General features: G+C 43.8%; 1 protein-coding gene across 8 annotated transcripts in view; it reads left to right on the top strand.

Annotated features, from left to right (window-relative positions):
* plekha6 (pleckstrin homology domain containing, family A member 6) overlaps positions 1-19711 on the top strand; it is a 67796-nt gene extending 48085 nt beyond the window's left edge. For 3 of the 8 annotated variants that reach the window (XM_074670807.1, XM_074670764.1, XM_074670790.1), the window contains 18 exons: positions 46-132; positions 3328-3381; positions 3814-3885; positions 6394-6465; positions 7304-7384; positions 7546-7695; positions 7780-7875; positions 8786-8897; positions 9034-9173; positions 12143-12310; positions 12661-12724; positions 12911-13014; positions 13117-13275; positions 13374-13526; positions 13626-13759; positions 13927-14075; positions 15572-15679; positions 16033-19711. In XM_074670807.1, the coding sequence (XP_074526908.1) occupies positions 46-132; positions 3328-3381; positions 3814-3885; positions 6394-6465; positions 7304-7384; positions 7546-7695; positions 7780-7875; positions 8786-8897; positions 9034-9173; positions 12143-12310; positions 12661-12724; positions 12911-13014; positions 13117-13275; positions 13374-13526; positions 13626-13759; positions 13927-14075; positions 15572-15669 (1893 nt within the window). In that variant the 3' untranslated portion in view covers positions 15670-15679; positions 16033-19711. The remainder of the gene's footprint in view (positions 1-45; positions 133-3327; positions 3382-3813; positions 3886-6393; positions 6466-7303; positions 7385-7545; positions 7696-7779; positions 7876-8785; positions 8898-9033; positions 9174-12142; positions 12311-12660; positions 12725-12910; positions 13015-13116; positions 13276-13373; positions 13527-13625; positions 13760-13926; positions 14076-15571; positions 15680-16032) is intronic. The other 5 variants (XM_074670813.1, XM_074670820.1, XM_074670772.1 and 2 more) reach the window with 4 other exon arrangements.
* The last annotated feature ends 238 nt before the right edge of the window (positions 19712-19949 follow it).

Raw genomic sequence — 19949 nt, 5'->3', positions numbered from 1 at the left:
TACCTCCTTTCCTCCTTTCCATGTTGCCTTCCCTCTTTCCTTCAGTATGACTACCCTGGAAACAGGAGGTCCTTAAGCCAAGGATTATACCACTGCAACTACCCTGTCTCCCCCTCCATCCACAGTAAAATGGTATGTGCCACTCATGTGATGTCATACAGGTCACATGACTACAGGGACAACACATACACACGTACACACACATACACACACTCACACAAACAGCAGTGTGTATCTATCGTCTTCATCTGTCTGAACCTTTTGTCCTTGTGCAAACTGTGTGTGTGTGTGTTAGTGTGTGTGTGTTCGATGGACTGATGTTTAATCAGACGCCCCCTGCTGGTGATAGCGAGAACAACCAAAATAGTTTTGCCTGCTGTGTGTCCTGCTGCCTGGTGGGGGCGCTGTGTGATTGTTTGGCTCATGGAGGAGCTGTTCTCGAGCTGACACTGAGGAAATGCTCTGATTTACAATAGAATAGAGTTAGAATAGAATAGAATATACTTTATTTAAGGGGAAATTCAACATTGAAAGAACAGTAAAACAGTTAATGCAAGATAAAAAAAATAATTATCAAGAGACAAACTAAATGCACAGAGGCAGATAAGGATGAAGATGATGATACAGATGAAGAGTAGCCAGTGTCTGTCAGGTCTGACTGATAATGAGGACAGAAACTGTCATCAGTAATGAATCTCAGGTAGGAGTGGTGGACTGTAGCTGTGTCCCAGTTCAGGGTCTGCAGACTACGAAGGCTGAATTTGAGACAGATTATGTCACAGCGCCGGCTCCTCCAAAATGCCACGGGGGCCAGGAAGGATGCATTTAGTGAATCCTTATTAGCCTCACATGCCCCAAGATTCATTGCGCGTGAATGCTGAAGAAGATGGACATGGCTGAACTCCAGAAGGAGTCCTGTTTTATCCAGTTGTGAAGGATTTCTGGCAACAGCTATGTGATTGTATTTCTAAGACACTGAAGAAGATTTTGTTTTACTGTGTAAAAATGTGTTTAGGCTCTTTTTCAGTAATTTACTGAGGAAAAACAGCTCTTCTTTATCAATCTTCTCATTATAGAAAAATTCTATGTTCAGTTCTCTTGGAAAAAAAACTTACTTGATATATTTATATTTTTTCCAAAGGAGATTCAAACAAAAATTCATTCAATTCAGGACTCTAAAGAAGCAGTTACATTTATAACAGCTTGCATATTATAAAGGGATACACAATTTATCTGTATCAATATTGATATCGGCCAGTGTTGGTCATTTTTTCACATATCGATATCGGCCAATGAGCAAAAGTGGCTGATAATTTTTCACTAGCTGCCAGCCATTTTCAGAGCTTTTCCAGGTTTTTGATCCAAAAAACAGACAAATATCCTTTAAACCTCTCCATGGTCGTCTTTTCTCACATTTTTTTTTTTTTTTTACCAATATTGATGTCCATATTGGTAAATGTCAGTTATCGGCCATAACAGCAATATTTATATCAGACATCGGTATCAGCCAAAATTTTTCATATTGGTGCATCCCATATATTATATATTCTTTTTATTATTATTTGATCTAACATCCCCCCAGAAACTTGTTTAAATGTTGAAAATGTACATTGTTACTTCACTCTTACATGTACATTCTGGTTCCATACTCAATCAATAAAGAATACAATAATAATAATAATAATAATAATAATAATAATAATAATAATAATAATAATAATAATAATAATAATTATTATTATTATTATTATTATTATTATTATTATTATTAAAATTAGTATAATAATAATAACAACAACAACAATAATAATAATAACAATAATAATAATAATAATAATAATAATAATAATAATAATAATAATAATAATAATAATAATAATAATAATAATTATTATTATTATTATTATTATTAGTATAATAATAATAATAATGATGATAATAATAATGATGATAATAATAAAGTTAAATATTAAAAAAAAAATACCAATATTAATGGTAAAAACATCTTGTTTTAAATGTAAGGTTTTGGTTCACGTGTTTGAAAAGTAATATAAGCCTGACAGGTGAGGGCAGCGCTGCGTGGCATTGAGAGTGACAAACTGGAAATGCTTCGTAAACCAAATTGTCTCAAATTAGTTCGGCCTTTGAGGTCTTCGCAGGCTACAAAAGCCGGGTCCTCCAAAAGCTGCAGACCCTGAATTTGGACACAGAGTGAGTCTAGCAGTTTGAGTGTGGTAGCTGCCTATAGATGACGTCTCTGTATTCTTAAACTGATGGAAAAAGCTGCTTCAGTAATTTGTTTTCTACCAGCCAGAGTGACGGTAGTTGTGTTTTTTTTTAATAAATATCCTTATTTCTGTCTTAATTTTATAATAAGTAGATTGATTTGAGATTTGAATGTGGTTTGTTGATCCAGCCAGACACCCTGATATTCACACTGAGGGAATCTTTCTGTGGTGACACCTTCCAGAGTTGTGATGGAATTGATACTATCAGAGGGGTTTCTGTCTTAGCTGAACTCAAAATAGAAATCTGGAAATCTGAATCAGATTTTGACATTAATCTGAGTTCGAAAGGTTGAAGAGAGCTTTTTGCAGTTTGTAAAGTTGCGTTGTGTCAATGGCCGATCCTGCAGTGTTTGCAGAGCAGTTACCTTGACCTTTTCATCGTATATAAACAGTGAAAAAACTTATTATTGACTGCTGACAGAACATTACTAAATTCAAAAATATTTCCAAAAAAAAAAAAAGTATATATATTTCAAAGAAAAACTAGGACTAGGATACTCCTACACTGTTGCCTTTTGGACAGGTAGTCATGAAACCATAAAGATGGTGGTAGCGCTGTGTAACTGTTTGCCTGGTGGTGGCGCTGTGTTACTGTTCACCTGGTGGTGGCGCTGTGTTACTGTTTGCCTGGTGGTGGCGCTGTGTAACTGTTTGCCTGGTGGTGGCGCTGTGTAACTGCTTGCCTAGTGATGGCGCTGTGTAACTGTTTGCCTGGTGGTGGCGCTGTTTAACTGTTTGCCTGGTGGTGGCACTGTGTAACTGTTTGCCTGGTGGTGGCGCTGAGTTACTTTTTGCCTCGTGGTGGCGCTTTATAACTGTTTGCCTGATGGTGGTGCTGCTGTGTTACTGTTTGCCTGGTGGTGGAGCTATGTAATTGTTTGCCTGGTGGTGGCCCTGTGTGTCCTTTTTGCCTGGTGGTGCTGCTGTGTGTCCTGCTGCCTGCTGGGGGCGCTGTGTGTCCTGCTGTCTGATGTGAATCCTTCTGTCTCTCCATGCCCCGTCTGTCTCCATGTGTCACTCTGGCTGCTGCTTGGCTCAGGACGACATGTTAGACCTTCAGCTGCAGCGTAACCTGGATTATTTAGACCAACAGGTAACAGGACGCACTCTCATTTCCTGTTTCATTCAGCCGCTGTTTCCTGTCTGTGCTTCGGCTTCTTTTCCTCTTTTTTTCCTCGTCATCATCCTCTCACGGCAGGTATTTTTTCCTCTGACGTCACTGAGGTTTGGAGCCCAGATGCTGTTTTTGCTGCTGTTACAATCTGCAGATGGATCTGATTAATGTTAGCTGTCATTGGCTAAGTTTCTGATGGGACGATGTGATTGGTCAGATTCAAACACAGCACCATGACAGCGTCAGCGTCTCAGGGCGGTGACGTCAGAGGAAGCTTCAGACTCCAGTGAAATAACTCTTTTCTTTTTTAAGGATGTTTGTCGCTTCAGTTTTGTTGTTAGCCTTTCCTCACACACTTCCTGCTGCTACCTGAGCTTGTTGTCAGGTGTGTAATCTGAGCTGACTCTGCAGGTACCTGAAGGAAGCCACCTGATAACCCGAATGCTGCAGCGCTCACCCTCATCAGCAAAGCTCTGTGTACAAGTAAGAGAGGGTCAGCGGCATGGGGAGGCAGGCTTCAGCTAGCAGCGCTACATGTTAGCTGCTTCCTGATCACGTGTTCCGGCTGGGGTCTCCTGGATCTCTTTTCACCCTGAAACTGATCATGGAGGCTCCGGATTGATCCGGGCGTCTGTTCAGATCCTCCAAACCTGGCAAAGCCTGCCTCTCTCCTCTTCGGTCTCTGTGTCGTGTGCATGACGTGCAGACTGTGACTCACAGATCCACTTTTCTTTTCAGCTCACATCACTCTGTGTGTTTCTGTGAGACAGGAAGTCTTCACCTTAGCCGGTCTGCGAGGGTCCACGTAGATCAACGTGCTGCCGGAGTCTGGTGCACGAGTCTCAGAGCTGTTAGAGCGTTTTATTTTAGAGGGCGCTGTTTCTCCTCTCAGAGCAGGCCAACAGCTGCTCTGAGGAGTTTTCCGGTTTGGACCCTCGCAGACGTGAGCAGGTGAGGACGTTTCTGTCAGGTGACCCCTGGTGGACACTTAGCTACATGAATGAAAACTTGAGTCCCTGTGGAGCAAAAGCTTCAGGTACACCGACACTGATCCATGTTACCTGTGACAATAATGAAGTTATGAGCTGAGAGGGATGGAGGTCTGAGCTTTAGGTGCGTGAGACCAGGTTCCTGAAAACAGAAACCAAACAAGTTGCCCATAGTACAGGTGACATGTAGACCCTAAAGGTACCCCAAAACAAACCCAGGGTTGACTTTTTAACTGAGGCTTTAATGAATCTTATTTATAAATCAGAGGGCTGTGGGATTAAGGTACCTTAAAGAGATTCCAGGGGGTACCTCAAAACTGGGATGATGTAAAGATCACTCACAACATGAATTTAGAGGACTTTAGAGAGACAATATTAGTCCCTGAAAGCCCAGAGGGTACCTCCTTAGTCAGGTGATTCTTTCTTTCTTTCTTTCTTTCTTTCTTTCTTTCTTTCTTTCTTTCTTTCTTTCTTTCTTTCTTTCTTTTATAAATACAAATTGATACAAAGAAAAAATAAAAGATCCCCAAAACTGAATGAAAAGGAGCAGAAAGCAGAAAACTCTTTTTGCATCTGCCCCTTCTTTCACAGGATACAAATCAACATTCCAGCCTGGCAATCACAGAACAGAAATTCATATAAGGAAAAAAAAACAAAAAAAAAACAAAAAACAATAATATAAAAAAGTAACAATAATTATAATAAAAAATAATTACAATAATAAAAATAATAATAATAATAATAAAAATGATAACAATAATATAAAAAATAACAACAATAATAAAAAAGTAACAATAATAATAATAATATAATAACAATAATACAAAAATAACAATAATAATAAAAACAATAACAATAATAAAAAACAATAATAATATAAAAAATAACAACAATAATAAAAAAGTAACAATAATTATAATACAAAAAATAACAATAATAATAAAAATAATAACAAAAATTAAAAAAACAATAATAATAATAAATAATAATAATAAACATAATAACGATAATAAAAAATAATAACAATAATAAAAAATAACAATAATGATAAAAAATAACAATAATGATAAAAAATAACAATATTTTAAAAAATAACAATAATATAAAAAAATAACAATAATATAAAAATAATAACAATAATATAAATAAAATTCTGTACCCTCAGGTACCCAAAAATAATCCCAAGAGCGTACACTAAGACAGACTTAATACAGACCCTTCACAGCGATGCTTGAAGATAACATCAAACACTTGTAGGGATGGGTACCTTTCACATTTGAACAATTCGTTGCCAATGCCTAGTACCTTAAGTCACAAAGATTTGTTCAGGTTCCTAAACATGGTACCATTTGATTTTACGTGACACAACGTACAACGTACTTTGGACAGAACTCAAATCAGACAGTTACGTTAAATCAGACAGTTTTAAGAGTAAAAGAAGTTAAAGTGAGATGAGATCGACAGAGTGATCTTGAGGTTTGATAGAAACACTGTCAGTGTTCATTCATGTCCCGTCCTCTGGCGAGGTTTTTAAGGCTTACAGTATCTTCACGTACACGGTGCTGGAGGCGTTCACCCTTTCATCCATCATGTTCAGTCAGAGAGGAGCATACGCTCAGTGTGGAGGAACATTTGTGTTTACTGTCTGGTGGAGTTCAGTGATCTGTTGTGTGCTGACGTATGTTTGGTTCTTTCTTCTCGGACGAGTTTCTGCGGCTTTAAAGCGTCGGCGGGTAAACATGATGTTTCCATCAGGCTGGCAGACGGCTCCACAGAGTCTCTGCAGATATTCTCCAAAGTGTAATCAGCTGACATCTGCTGCAGACACGAGCGGTCTGAGCCGGCAGCTGACGGACAGACTGGCTGCTGCTGCCAGAGGTTCAGAGCTGAAAACACGCAGCTTCACGTTCCTCAGGACAAAGAACCAAATATGAAGCTCAGCTCGCCTCCTGATGGACGTCTCCGCCGTGTGACTCACACTGACCCGTCTTTGTTTTCACAGGTGCCTCCTTTCCACGACGTGTACCGAGGAGAGCTGCACCCCACGCTAAAGCTCAACGAGATCGAGACCAGCGTAAGAGAAAGACAAACCAGCACTCAGGACAACCAGGACAGACAGAGCTCACTCAAGCTTACAGAGCACAATCAAAATGTACAGACCATAACCAGAGAGAAAGAATAGACAGAGCACAGTCATAAAAGACAAAGCTCACTCAGGACAGACAGAGCACACTCAGGAAAGGCAGAGCACTCTCAGGACAGGCAGAGCACACTCAGGACATGCAGAGCACTCTCAAAACAGAGCACACACAAGGGAGACAGAGCACTCTCAGGACATGCAGAGCACACTCAGGACAGGCAGAGCACACTTAGGACAGGCAGAGCACACCCAGGACAGACAGAGGAAACTTAGAACAGACAAAACTCAGAACAGACAGAACACACTTAGAATAGAAAGAGCATACTCACAACAGATAGAGCACATTCAAGGGAGACAGAGCACACTTAGAACAAATAGAACATAATCAGAACAGAAGGGCAGACAGAGGACACTCAGAACAGGGGACACTCAGAACAGACAGAACACACTTAGAATAGAAAGAGCATACTCACAACAGATAGAGCACACTCAAGGGAGACAGAGCACACTTAGAACAAAAATAACAATATTAGAACAGAAGGACAGACAGAGCACACTTAGGACAGCAGAGCACACTCAGAGCAGGGCACACCCAGAACAAACAGAGCACACTTAAACCAGACAGAACACACTTCGAACAGACAGAGCACACTCAGGACAGACTGAGATAAATTTAAACACTAATTCCTAAGTCAGACAGCATCTACCTGCTCACCTTTACAGCTCCACCTGTCCCCTCTCTCTTTTTAATGTTATGTTCTCGCTTTTCTAGAAACTCCTCGGTCGGCTCTGTGAACAGAACCGGGTCCTGAAGGACCACGAGGCCATGGTCCACCGACTGAGGATGGATAAGGTACAAAAGTTTCTGAGAATGTTTAACCTGAGGAGTTACAGAGAGAAGCCTTTAGGTCAACCTTCCCTGAAGCCGACCCTCACAGGGCAAATGTGATCTCTGAGAACTCACACACAGAGCGCTGCTGATGGTCTGAACGTTTTTCTCTCTGCTGTTCTCAGGACAGCCTGGAGGAGGCGCTGGTGGCGACCCATCAGGAGATGGAGCTGTACCACACTCAGCCTCTGGCTCTGGAGAAGCTCCGCTTCAAGAAGGAAACTCTGCAGAACCAGCTCATCAACATCCGAGGGGAGCTGTCGCAGGCGTCCAGTGTAAGAAACACACTGCCCACGACTCAACAGCAGAAATATATACAACACAAACCATCATTTTATATACGTGTGTGTGTTTCTCAGGCTCTGACCACCACTCGTATGGAGTTTGAAGCCTTGGAGGACGAGGCGTGTGCGATCCATGGAGACCTGTGGGAGCAGCTGAACGCTGGCGGGCAGGTAACGGTCGTTGTTTATCAGAGCTCTGAGCCCTGAGTGATCATCCATCGTGTGAATATAGAGACGCTCAGAGAAACCTGGCTCTGCCTGATCTGCTGCCAATAAGATACCATCATTCAGAGAAAGAAAAACAGCCGGCCTGTCACACAATCAGAATCAGTGGCCTCAGGAGCTCAGATGTTCCTGTTATCTGGTAATTGTTCATTTCCCTCCTTGAGTTCCTCTAAAGACTCTTCTGTTGAACCTATGAGTCTCTGAGGTTCAGGTTTACACGTGAGGAGCAGAGCGAAGAGACTGGAGCGTGATTATAGCAGCAGAGTTCAGCCAGAGCTGAAACTGAGTTTGTCAGATCAGTGTGTGTCTTGAAACAGACTAAGACTTTAGATTGAGTCACAGAAAGCACCAGAAACTCTTTTCAAACAAACTGACAAACTCAAACATCTGACTATTTATCCTCTCTGACCTTTTTAACTCTTTAACCTCTGACCCCTCTCTGATTCTTAAACCTCTCTTTGCTTTCTGACTTTTTAACCTCTGACCTTTTGGACTCTCTGCCTTCTCTAACTCTTCTGACTTTTTAACCTCTATGACTCTTTTACTTCTCTAACCTCTCTGAATCTTTAACCACTCTGACCTTTTTTGACTCTTTAACCCCTGAGATATCTTTGACTCTTTGACCTCTGACTCTTTAACCTTTCTGCCCTTTCTGACCCTTTGGCTTCTCTTACCTCTCTAAATCTTGAACCTCTCTGATCTTTTTGGCTCATTAACCGCCCTGACCCCTTTATGATTTTTAAACCTCTTGTGCTCTGTGACTTTTTTACCTTTTAGACCTCCCTGACTCTTTACCCTCCTTGACCACTTTGGATTTTTGACCTCTCTGACTCTCTGGCTTTCTGACCCTTTGCAGAGCGAGCTTGTCCGCAGACACATCCAGAAAGAGTTCTGGAGAGTCCAGGATGTGTTGGAGGGACTGCACAAGAACAACTCCTCCAGAGGCACAGACACAGCCAAGCACAGAGGTAACACACCTGTCACACACCTGTTATAGCCTAGCATAAAATCCTCCAGTGTCTCTGATGTTTATTGATGTAAAGTGTGACGTCCGTATCATGCTAACCTCCTCTCCTTCCTGTGGCCCCCCCTCTCTCTCCTCAGTGGCCAGCGGTGCGTCGGGCTCCTTTAGCACCAATAGTCCAGCCAGTCCCCTGAGCTCAGTCAGCCTCACCAGTCCGCTCAGCCCCTTCTCCCCAGTGCCCGGCTCCCAGGCCTCCCCCACCAAACAGCTGGGCCCGGAGGTAAGCACCGGACACTCCCAGCCGGGGACCGCCCCCCATCCTAGACCCTGCACAGGCCTGTGTTTGGATCGCATGCCAGTCAACTCTGAAATGCTTAAAGTATCCAGTCCCAGACCCCGACCCAGGTCCTGCACTCTGCCGTCCTTTAGATCGGACCTGAAGCTGCGCTGTAGACCTAAGAGTTACTCCGAGTCCTGTGCCAACGTTCCTGCAGAATATTTGAAATACTACGCCTGTGACACCCGCGAGACTAGCTCTCCTCAGATCCTAGTCCCCTTCCTGGAGCTCAGAGGGTCCTGTGGTAGGTTAGACCCAGTCATGGAGGAAACAGACCCGGTTCCTAGAACCAGCTCTCAGTTTGACCCTGCAGGGGAAGTCAAAGCAGAAACTAGCTATATAATCCAAGTGCACTGTCAGGACCCCCCTTTCCAGGTTCAGACCAATACAGACCGGGTTGAGACCGAGCCGCACCCCCATGCACTCAGCTGTTTAAGCTCTGACGTAAAGATCGGGCTCAGAAAAGACGTCTGTCCAGACTTTCATCCGCTTTACCAGGACGGCTGCAGAAACCAGCCCAGCAGACGCTTCTCTCTGCCGGACTCAAGGATCCTGCTTCTCCAGGATTCCTTTCCGACCGGTACCTTACCTCACAGGACAAACACCTGTTCACCTCCAGCCTCCACCTGTCGGGCTGTCAGCCCTCTAACCCAGCACCGGATCCCGCCTGCTTCTTGGCTGCCATGTCAGACAGGTGGAGGTGTCTGGAGACACACCTGTCCTGAGCGTTTACCCCGTGACCACCCGGGTAAAGGCTTCATGCAGACCCATCTTTAGAGACAGGAAGTCCAGAGATCTGTCCTTAGATCCTTTACTCGGACTGGTCATTTGATACCTGGACATGGACTCTGACGTTTGACATTTGTTCCCCCTTAATCAGTCCATCAGGTCCCCGCCAGAAACCAGAACCCACTGGGCCACATGGCTCCTCTGTTCTCTGAAGTCCCCATGAGACAGATTCTGGAGGAGGTGTGTCTTAAAAGATGACATGTTCCTCTCTCTGATGTCCCTCCTTCAGTAAAACCTTGGTTTGAGACCAGCACAGGTCTCTGAGGCTCTTTCTGGTCCTCCTCCACCTCTACCATGACTCAGGTCCAGCTAATCACATCCACTAAGCTAACACCAGGCAGGTTTTAAAGAACCAGGATGCCTGCTGGATGTGGAATAAAGAAGACTGAAATCTCACTTTAAGAAGTTATTAAAGGACCGTTTACACGATAATAGTTTTAGGGTGAAACACAAAAGTATTGTTGCGTTTTAGCTGCTCGTTTCCATGGAAACAGCTCTTTAGCCGACCTTAAACACAAACTTCGAAAACAGCCACAGGAGTGGAATTTTTCTGAAATGCTGCCAACACCATTGCTGAGTAAACAGCAAGTTGGTTTTTTCAGTAGGGATGGGTACCTTTCACACCTGAAACGATACGGTACCAAAGCCAGGCACCTGGCAATCGGTACTGGTACTCAACGGTACCAATTTTCAGTACTTTCTTGTGTTTCTGTGGAAGACAATATCAATTTGTTTAATAATGAAATATAAAAAAATGTCAATTTAACACTTTTATTTTTCGAGATATAACCTTGCAATGGTGCGTTCATGCCAGGCGTGGAAAATTGCCTACTCTTCTATTCCCTCACAGTCACAAGGATGCGTTTAGGTACCTAAACATGGTACCTTTTGGTTTTACCTGAGTCGATACTCAATACTTTTGACAGAATTCGGTCGGTACCAATATAAGTACCTAATTCGGTACCCATCCCTAATTTTCAGTGGAAAACGCTAACATCACGCTCCACTTTGCGCATGTACAACAGTACGGTTGTTACGATCATCGCAGTATGGAAGTATATCCGTGCCATAAATTTCTAACACTAATTTTTTTTCAACATTGAAATCAGACTATTTAAGTTAAAAAAAATATTGAATTTCACGCAGTTATTTGTTTTTCTCCCTTTTATTTTTTGTCCATGTTCAAATAAATTACGTATAAAAAATATCGACATCTCAAAAAATTCACATAAAAAAAATTAAGCAATGTCTTTAGAAATTCAGTGTCAGAAAATTTGTTGGAAAAAAATGGTGTCAGCGATCACAGGAAAGAATTGCTTCTCCTTGGTGACCTGGATGTTGATACTAATTTTTTTGGCAACAAATTTTTCGGACACTAAATTTCTCGAGACATTATTTTTTTTATGTTGGATTTTTTATTACACTGAATATATTTTAACACGGACAAAAAAATAAAAGGAAGTCAAACAAATAACTTTTTGAAATTTGATGGTTTTTAAAATTCAAAGTCTGATTTCAAGCTGAAAAAATTCTTGTGCTGCTCAATCTGCTGAATCTGTGACTGTCTTTAACCAAATGAGCATCTGTTGCTCCACTTCTGCTCTTAGCATTCATCAATACACCGGATGATCGGCCCAACTCTACTTCAGTGGAGATCTACCAAAGCTGCTTCTGGACAAGACAGTCATAGCGCCACCTACAGGCCTAGCATGCTTACTTCTGTGTAAACACAGATTTTTTTTCTGTGTGTTTTTGGGAGAAACGTCGTGTAAACCAATCCTAAGACCCACAGACCCACTGAAGGTTAGCCTGCTGTGAAAGCTAACAGGCTAACAGCTACATCACCTGATCAGCTCCACCAATGGTCTGTCCTATGTTTGGTTCGTAAACGAAGCGTCAGAGTTCAAGCGCTTTCCCCAAAGAACACGTAACGGCAGTCAGCCTCTCTGTGATTCATCTCTAACTCTTTAATCCGGATGCAGACTCCTCAGAATTTCCCATGAGTCCTTGCTGCTCTGCACTTTGCCTGGCTTTGTGTCTCCTCCTGACTCGCAGCGCTCTCTCTTCCTCCTTTCCTTTCCTTTCTCCTTCCTCCCTTACCCCATGTCCTTACCCTGGTCCAGGAAAACGCCCCCCCAAGGCCTCCACTCCCCAAGTCTTACTACCCCCTGGAGCCCTCCTCCACCTTCCCCCCCTCCGTCCCCCCCCTGCCGTTCGACAGCGCCGCCTGGCTGCGCAGCTTGGGCATCGATGACGATTACCTCCACGCTGAAGACGCTCACATCACAAAGGTATTTGGGTGTTAGCCTGTCCCTCCCTGACCGCCCTAAACCCGACTGCTGCCCGACCGTAGCGCCATGCTAACCTCACGAGATGATGCCTTCCCCGCCACACCCACCAACCCCCACCCCCAACTACCTGTTCATCCGTCCAAACCTCCCCTTCATGAAGACCTCCATCCTTGACCCTGTTTAGATACCTCCATGCTCCTTCTCCCTTGCTTCTCCCTCCTCACTCCTTCTCCCATGCTCCTCCTCCTAATCCTCCTGGTAGTGTCGTTGTGGATCTGGTAAGCAGGACGTCTCCTGGTCGTCCGAATGTCGACCTCAGGTTAAAGTTCGTCTCCTTCCGTCTCTTACAGTTTGGAGACCAGAACGTCCTGAGTGATGAGCAGCTTCAGGACCGACAGTCCACCATGAACAAAGGTACAGAAACGAACTCTGACCTGCTGAACACAGTTAGCATAGTTAGCATAGTTAGCATAGTTAGCGCTTTCTAGCTCGGGACTAAACCCAGCAGATCACAACAGGATGTAGCTAAAGACCTGATCTTCACAGTCTTGTTGTTTCCTCTTCATCTTCTTCTCTGATCGTTCATTCGGTGTTTCACAGTCGGCATCGTTCCTCCTCGAACGAAGTCTCCAACAGACGAGTCCCACGCCGGATCTGCAGGAGTTTCCCGATTTCACAGCAGAACACATAACGGGATCTCCAGAGTACGTCATCCTGAACCTTAAACCCACCAGTCTCCTCAACCACACACACACACACACACACACACCCACACACACACTCAGCTGAGCTCTGTTCTGTCATAGGAGCGTCCGAAGAGCGCGGTGTTTCCTGCCGAGGTGAAGTCCAGGATGAGCGTGGAGGAGCAAAATGAGCGAATCCGACGAAACCAGAGCAGCTCTGTGAAGGAGAAGAGGCGGAGCCTGAACCTGTCAGGTGGCCAGTCTCCAGCCAATTACAGAGTGGTACGATCCACGTGACATCATCGATCACATCTTAAACCCTGTAGTTTGTGTCTGTAGCTGCTAACACATCAGACAAACCGGTTTCTGCGTCTTTCCAGATCCGACGGAGGCTGACGGCTCATGAGATCGACATCAAAGATTTGGAGGCAGCGGTTCGGGGTGAGGGTCAGGAGTCTCCTCGGGAGGAAATCGCTCGCTTGAGACGCCTTCAGGTAGAACCAGAACATTACGACCTGGACTTTGCCAAAGGGGTGAGTCCAGTCAGCTTATGGTCTGATCAGGTCAGTCACTCTGTAATGTAGGATTCACACGTGCTCCATGTTCACGTATGTTCATCACGTGTTCTCCAGCTGATGGCTCCAGATAAAGTCCTGATCCCGGAGCGGTACCTGGACGTGGAGGACAGCAGTCCTTTGAGCCCCGAGGAGCAGAAGGAGAAGCAGAAAAAGCTGGAGAGGATAAAAACACTCATTGCCAAATCAAAGTGAGTTTTTACAGTCACACAGATTACTTCAGACCACCCTCCTAACATGACGAACCCTCCCACTGAAAAACTGAGATCTACCTCAGACCAGGCACAGACCGGGCACAGACCGGGCACATATGATTCTGTGATTTTCTGAAGTTAAGGAAACTCTATCTACCTCTCAGTCTGCAGAACCTGGTTCCTCTGCTGGACGGCCCGGTGGAGGGCGGAGCTCCTGTCACCTCCCAGCAGCAGCTTCAGGAGCAGGAGAAGCGCATCGAGATCTCCTGTGCCCTGGCTGCTGAGGCGTCCCGACGCAGCCGCATTCTGTCTGGTGAGTACCATTTATACCAAAGCTAAGTGCTGCTAAGTGCTGCTAGCCACTGCCAGCTGCTACCTACCACTGCTAACCGCTACTACTGACTACAGCTTACTGCTGCTAACCACCACTAACTAAAGCCAAGTGCTGCTAACCACTGCAAACTACAGCCGACTGCTGATAACTGCTGCTAAATGATGCTTACTACTGCTTCTACTACTACTGTGTAAAGCTAACTGCTGCTAACATCTGCAAACTATTGATGACCACTGCTAACGGCAACTACCTACTGATTACTGCAGCTAGCTTCTGCTAATCGCTGCTAACCACTACTAATTGCTGCCTACCTCTACTATCTAGTAATGACAACGACTTACTGCCACTACCACTAACTGCTGCTAATTCCTGCTAACTACTGTTGACTACTGCTGACTGCTGCTACCCAATGCTGACTGCAGCTAACTAGTACTAACTACTGCTATTTACCTATGACTACAACTATCTGCCACTAACCACCACTAACTGCTGCTAATTCCTGCTAACTACTGTTAACTACAGCTAACTGCTGCAAACTACTGCAGACTGCTTATTACTACTGCTAAATGATGCTAACTAGAGTTGACTGCTGATAATCACAGCTAACCACTGCTTACTACCACTAACTGCTGCTAACTACTGCCAACTGCTACCTACCACTGCCAACTGCTACTACTGACTACTCACTGCAAACTACTGCTGACAACCGCTGCTCAATAATGCTTATTACTGCTAACTGCTGTTTACTACTGCTAACTACTACTGAGTAAAGCTAACTGCTGCTAACCTCTGCAAACTAATGATGACTACTGCAAACTGCTGCTACTTACTGCTACCTACTAACTACTGTTGACTACCGCTTACTGCTGCAAACTACTGCAGACTGCTGATTACTGCCGTAATTGATGCTAACTACTGCTAACTGCTGCCTGCTACCACTGACTACAGCTGACTGCTTCTAAAAGCTGCTAACTGCTGCTAGATGCTTTCTAAAAATGCTGACTTACCACTGCTAACTGCTGCTAACTATTGCTCACCAATGCTTACTACTTTTGCTAACTATTTCCTACAGTGCTAATTGCTGCTAACTGATACTAAACACAGCTGCTAATCATTTCCTGTGATGCTAACTGCTGTTGATGTCCTGGTCAGAGACATGCTGCCTCCCACCTGAGCTGCATCACGTGTTGTCTTATGCTGAACAGTCTTTAATCAGTCAGACTCTCTTCTTCAGCTTCAGCTACGATAATATATAACACATACTGTATGTTTATGTTTCTGATATACAGTTTGTACATATGTGCATTTACACATACACAGAGTATAATCACAGCGCCTTCACCTGGACACAAATGAACCAGACGTTGTTATTCTGCGAGTCTCCTGATGTCCTCCTCCTCTTCCTCACCTCCCTCACAGTTTTCTCTCTCTGACTGCTTCACCCCCCCTCCCCCTCCTTCCCCATCTCATTCCAGCTCAGTGCGTCCCCAGCCCCCCCACCTCCCCGACCAGCCTGGCCCCTCCCCCTTCCTCTGCTGACTTTCCAAACTCCGCCCACATCATGAAGGTGTGAGTCCTACAAGGTGAGTAATCGTCATCACACCCTGTCCCCGCCTCCTCCCCCTTCCTCCTGCTTGTCTCTTTGTATTTTTTCCCGCCAAGCGTCTCAAGGACACACTTCCTGTCAGAGCGTTTAGAGGTTTGTAAACCGTCAGAGGAGGAGTCAGTGACCCCTGATGATGAACACCTTCCTGTTTATCCCTCTGTTGTGGTTTCCAGCTGTTAGCAGGAAAGCTAATGCTAGCTCCTGATTGATGATACGCTAATATGAGTTAGCAACAACTTCACATCCACAAAGATCAGACAGGAGAGTCAAACAGGAAGTCTGAACTCACCTCTGTCTGTCTCTGTCCGTCCGTCTTGTCTTTCTCTGCAGCTCAAGCTCTGGCTGCAGTCAAGTTTGACGGATCGTCTTTCTGAGGATTGTGGGACAAACTGATTTAGGGAGAATAAGGACTTTGATTTTTTTATTTTATCTGACAGGGGGCGCTGTTTCAAAGAGATGGTTGTTCCCCAACAGGAAGCTGAAAAACCCTGTGAACATGACCCTCCAAAATCAAACCTCTGATGTATCTGACCGTTAGCGGTCCCCTACTGTGTGAGGCTGAGGACGGAGCAGCTTCAGGATGTGTAACATCTCATGTAGCTCAGGACACGAAGCAGAGATCACAGACGAACCTTTACGCTGATGATGACCTGTTTTTAAAGAGCTGACGCCTGGTGGAGACTGGGAGCGCTGCATGTGACTGAAGACGGGACAGACAGACTTTTCTGTGCAGAACAGAAACTACAGAAGGTTTGGACGATACCTCAGAGGAGCACGCTCAGTGGCGCTCTGACAGTCTCCTGACACTCACCTGAACTCACTGTGACGCCTGTTTCACCTCCTCCACCTCCTTCACCTCACTCATTGGCTGCCACCAGAATTCTCTCACCTGATTGGCTCTGCTGGCACTTGGTTTCACAACCGTCACACAAAACAAGGGACTGTATAAAAGATGGATGACATGACAGCTCTCCAAAAGTGAAGCCGAAATGTTTAAAGCTCCTCCTGCTGACTTTTGGTAGTACAGGTCAGAAGCCTCATAAAATCCAAATACAGGTCAAATAAATGTTTATCAAACATGTTTCTGTCGTTACAGTTAGTTCGTCTTAGATAAAGTTTACTCATGATAAGCTATTTGAAGACTTACAGATGGGAAAATAAGTATTAAACGTGCCAACTTTTTTATCATCGCATTTATTTCCAAAGATGCAATTCAGACAAAATTTCATTGGTATTAACTCAAATAATCCACACATTCTTTAGTGCCCTCTGGTGAACCCTTTTCTTTAGTTCTTTCCACAAATGTTTAATTGGATTGAAGTCAGGTGATTGACTAGGCCGTTCTAACAGATTGATTTTCTTTTTCTGAAACCATTTGAGAGTCAACTTTGCCGTGTGCTTTGGATGGTTGTCCTGCTGGAAGGTCCAGCCACGTCTCATCTTCATCATCCTGGTGGATGGCAGCAGATTCAGATCAAGAATTTCCCCATACATGGCTCCATTCATTGCTCCGTCAGTTATATGAAGTTTACCAACACCATGAGATGAGAAACAACCCCATGCCATGATGCTTCCACCTCCAAACTTCACTGTTGGTGTAGTGTTTTTTGGCTGATGTGCAGAGCCATTTCTCCTCCAAACATGATCTGTAGTATGACAGCCCAAAAGTTCAGTTTTGGTCTCATCTGACCAGACAACATCCTCCCAGTATTCTACAGGCTTGTCAAGATGCTGTTTAGCAAACTTTAAACCAGCTTCAACATGCCTTTTCTTGAGGAATGGAGTCTTGCGGGCTGAGCGTCCATAGAGGCCATGGTGGTGGAGTGCATTGCCTATTGTTTTCTCTGTAACAATTGTACCTGCTGCCTCCAAGTCTTTCTGGAGCACTTTCAGGGTGGTCCTTGGCTGGTTGAGTCCTCTTCTGACTATCTTTCTGACTCCCTGGTCAGAAATCTTCAAGGAGCTCCTGTGCGTGGCCTGTTGATGGTAAGGTGGTGCTTCTTCCACTTCCGTGAATAATGGCCCCAACGGTGCTGACTGGAATATTCAGGTGCTTTGATATAAGTCTGTAACCAGTTCCATTCTGATGCTGAGCAACAATCAGGTTGTGAATGTCTTCAGAGAGCTCTTTGCCTTTACCCATCATGAGGTGTGTGCTATTTAACTGCTTGGTGAAAAAAAAAACCTTTTTTATAGGAGCATCAATTTGCTCTAGCCCAGCTGATGTTGGTTTGCACTAATTGGAAGTTCAAGTAATAATTACTGACAGATTTCAGGTGGTATGGTGCATTTCCTGTCCAAAGTATACAGCCTTTCCATGGTGTGTTCAATCCTTTTTTCCTGTGTTATCGTACTTAATTCACCATAATCATTATTTATGGACCTGAACGTTGTGATTTCTTTTCATGTGTGGATTATTTCAGTTTATACCAATGTCTGGGAGAAATTTTGTTTGAATTGCAGCTTTGGAAATGAATGTGATGAGGAAAAAAGTTCAGGAAACAGAGCAGGGATTTCAGAAAGTCATCAGCTGGAGTGTTTTGGCTTCACTTTCTTACTGTAGGAGCAGGAGGCAAGTCGTCCATCTTTAAGCTCTTTATGAGCAGGTGACTGTGACGGCTGTGAATCAGTTTGTTGTCCTCAGTGTGTGTGTGTGTGTGTGTGTGTGTGTGTGTGTGTGTGTGTGTCACAGACTCCGCCCTCTCTGACTGTCAGGATTTATAACGTGTAGGTAAGTCTGTATAAAGCGTGCTGGATCAGTGAAAGTGACCTTAGAGGAGTAACGTGTACAGAGGATGTAGCGAACATGCAGTCTGTTCAGAGGATTATTTACTGTCTATAACACATATCATCAAACACACATCATGCAGTGACACGTCTGAAACTCAGATTTACTCTTACCTGGTAGTGAATGTCTGGATTTCTTCTGTGTTTTGACTTTAAAACGTTTTTTTCAGTTTGTAAAAATAGATCAGGGTTATTTGTTTGTTTCTGTGAACACTTTCAGAACAAACTACAAAAACTAAACATCCTCTGAGCTTCTTCTGAAACCCTGAACCATTTCCAACCTGACAGAAACTTTTTACCGTCGTCACAGAGAAGGTTAAAGGAACTCATGGAGTTTGGATCAGGCGAGTCTGTCGGGTCTCTGCTTGAAATAAACAAATATATGGTGATAGAAATCAAATTTTAAATGAATAAATGAATAAAGATCAGTCTGGTTTATCTGTAATGTGAGCTAAGCTTTAGCGTGTTCATCCCCTGATCAGTCCCTCCCGTTCAGAGTCAGAAATGTTTCAGAATAAAGTTTTTCTACAGGACGCAGCGACGGCTCTCACTTTACACAGAGACTAAAGGTTTTCAGAGAAAACGTCTATTTTTCTTTGATTTTTTTAGCGAGCGTGCTCAGAGAGGGAGGAGTATTTTTTTATCTGCATGGTTTTTACACTGCTTCAGTTTTTCACAACGGACAGACAGCCGGACAGCGTGTTAGAGCAAAAAACAAAAACAAAACACGTACGTTTCAAACAGAACTTTGATATTTTTGGATCCTTGACACCTGAGGTGTAAAAGCAGACAGGTAAAGGTAGACTTCATCTTTGATACTAGATGTAGCATCTGTTTCAGATCAGATCATAAATATGATGTATATAATATTTTCAGTTACAGTATATCTTCATATGTAACCACTGCTACTTTGGGGAAATAGAAAAACTGCTTGAACTATGCAAATGTTAAAAAAAAAGAAAACAAATAATACGCTTGCAATAAAGTGAATGTAAACAAAGTGTTTCTAGAAGCTTCTGACTCCTCTCAGTATTTTGTAAGATGTCTGCTGCCTGAATGAGGACATATTTACTGCTGTTATCCACCTGTTGTTAATAAAGTTCACTGCCAAAAAAACTACTGAGGTTAATGTTGACCTGTCGTCACAGGCCCCGCCCCCCTAAAGGACAGTCTTTGTTATATGGAACTGTATGTCTGCATTAATAAAGTGCAAAAACAAACACACTGCACCCCTTTTCATTCTTATGCACACACTTCACCTGAAGGGGGCAGCACTGCAGCTCTGAACAGGTCATGACACCTCAGATTCGACCTTTGGTTTCTGGAGCAGAGGGGACCAACCTGGGACAGCAAGAGGTTAGCAAATGCTAAGCTAGCTGAGATAAACAGCTAACATCACATGCTAACTGTTTGGCTGCTCTTAAACATGCTAACATCCTGTTGTCCTCAGATTCCTCTGA

The sequence above is a fragment of the Halichoeres trimaculatus genome, unplaced genomic scaffold, assembly GCF_033239565.1.
Source record: "Halichoeres trimaculatus isolate MK-OKI-2021-1 unplaced genomic scaffold, fHalTri1.1 fHalTri1_scaffold_1, whole genome shotgun sequence".
Classification (NCBI taxonomy): Eukaryota; Metazoa; Chordata; class Actinopteri; order Labriformes; family Labridae; genus Halichoeres; species Halichoeres trimaculatus.
This window is presented reverse-complemented; position numbering and strand designations above follow the sequence as displayed.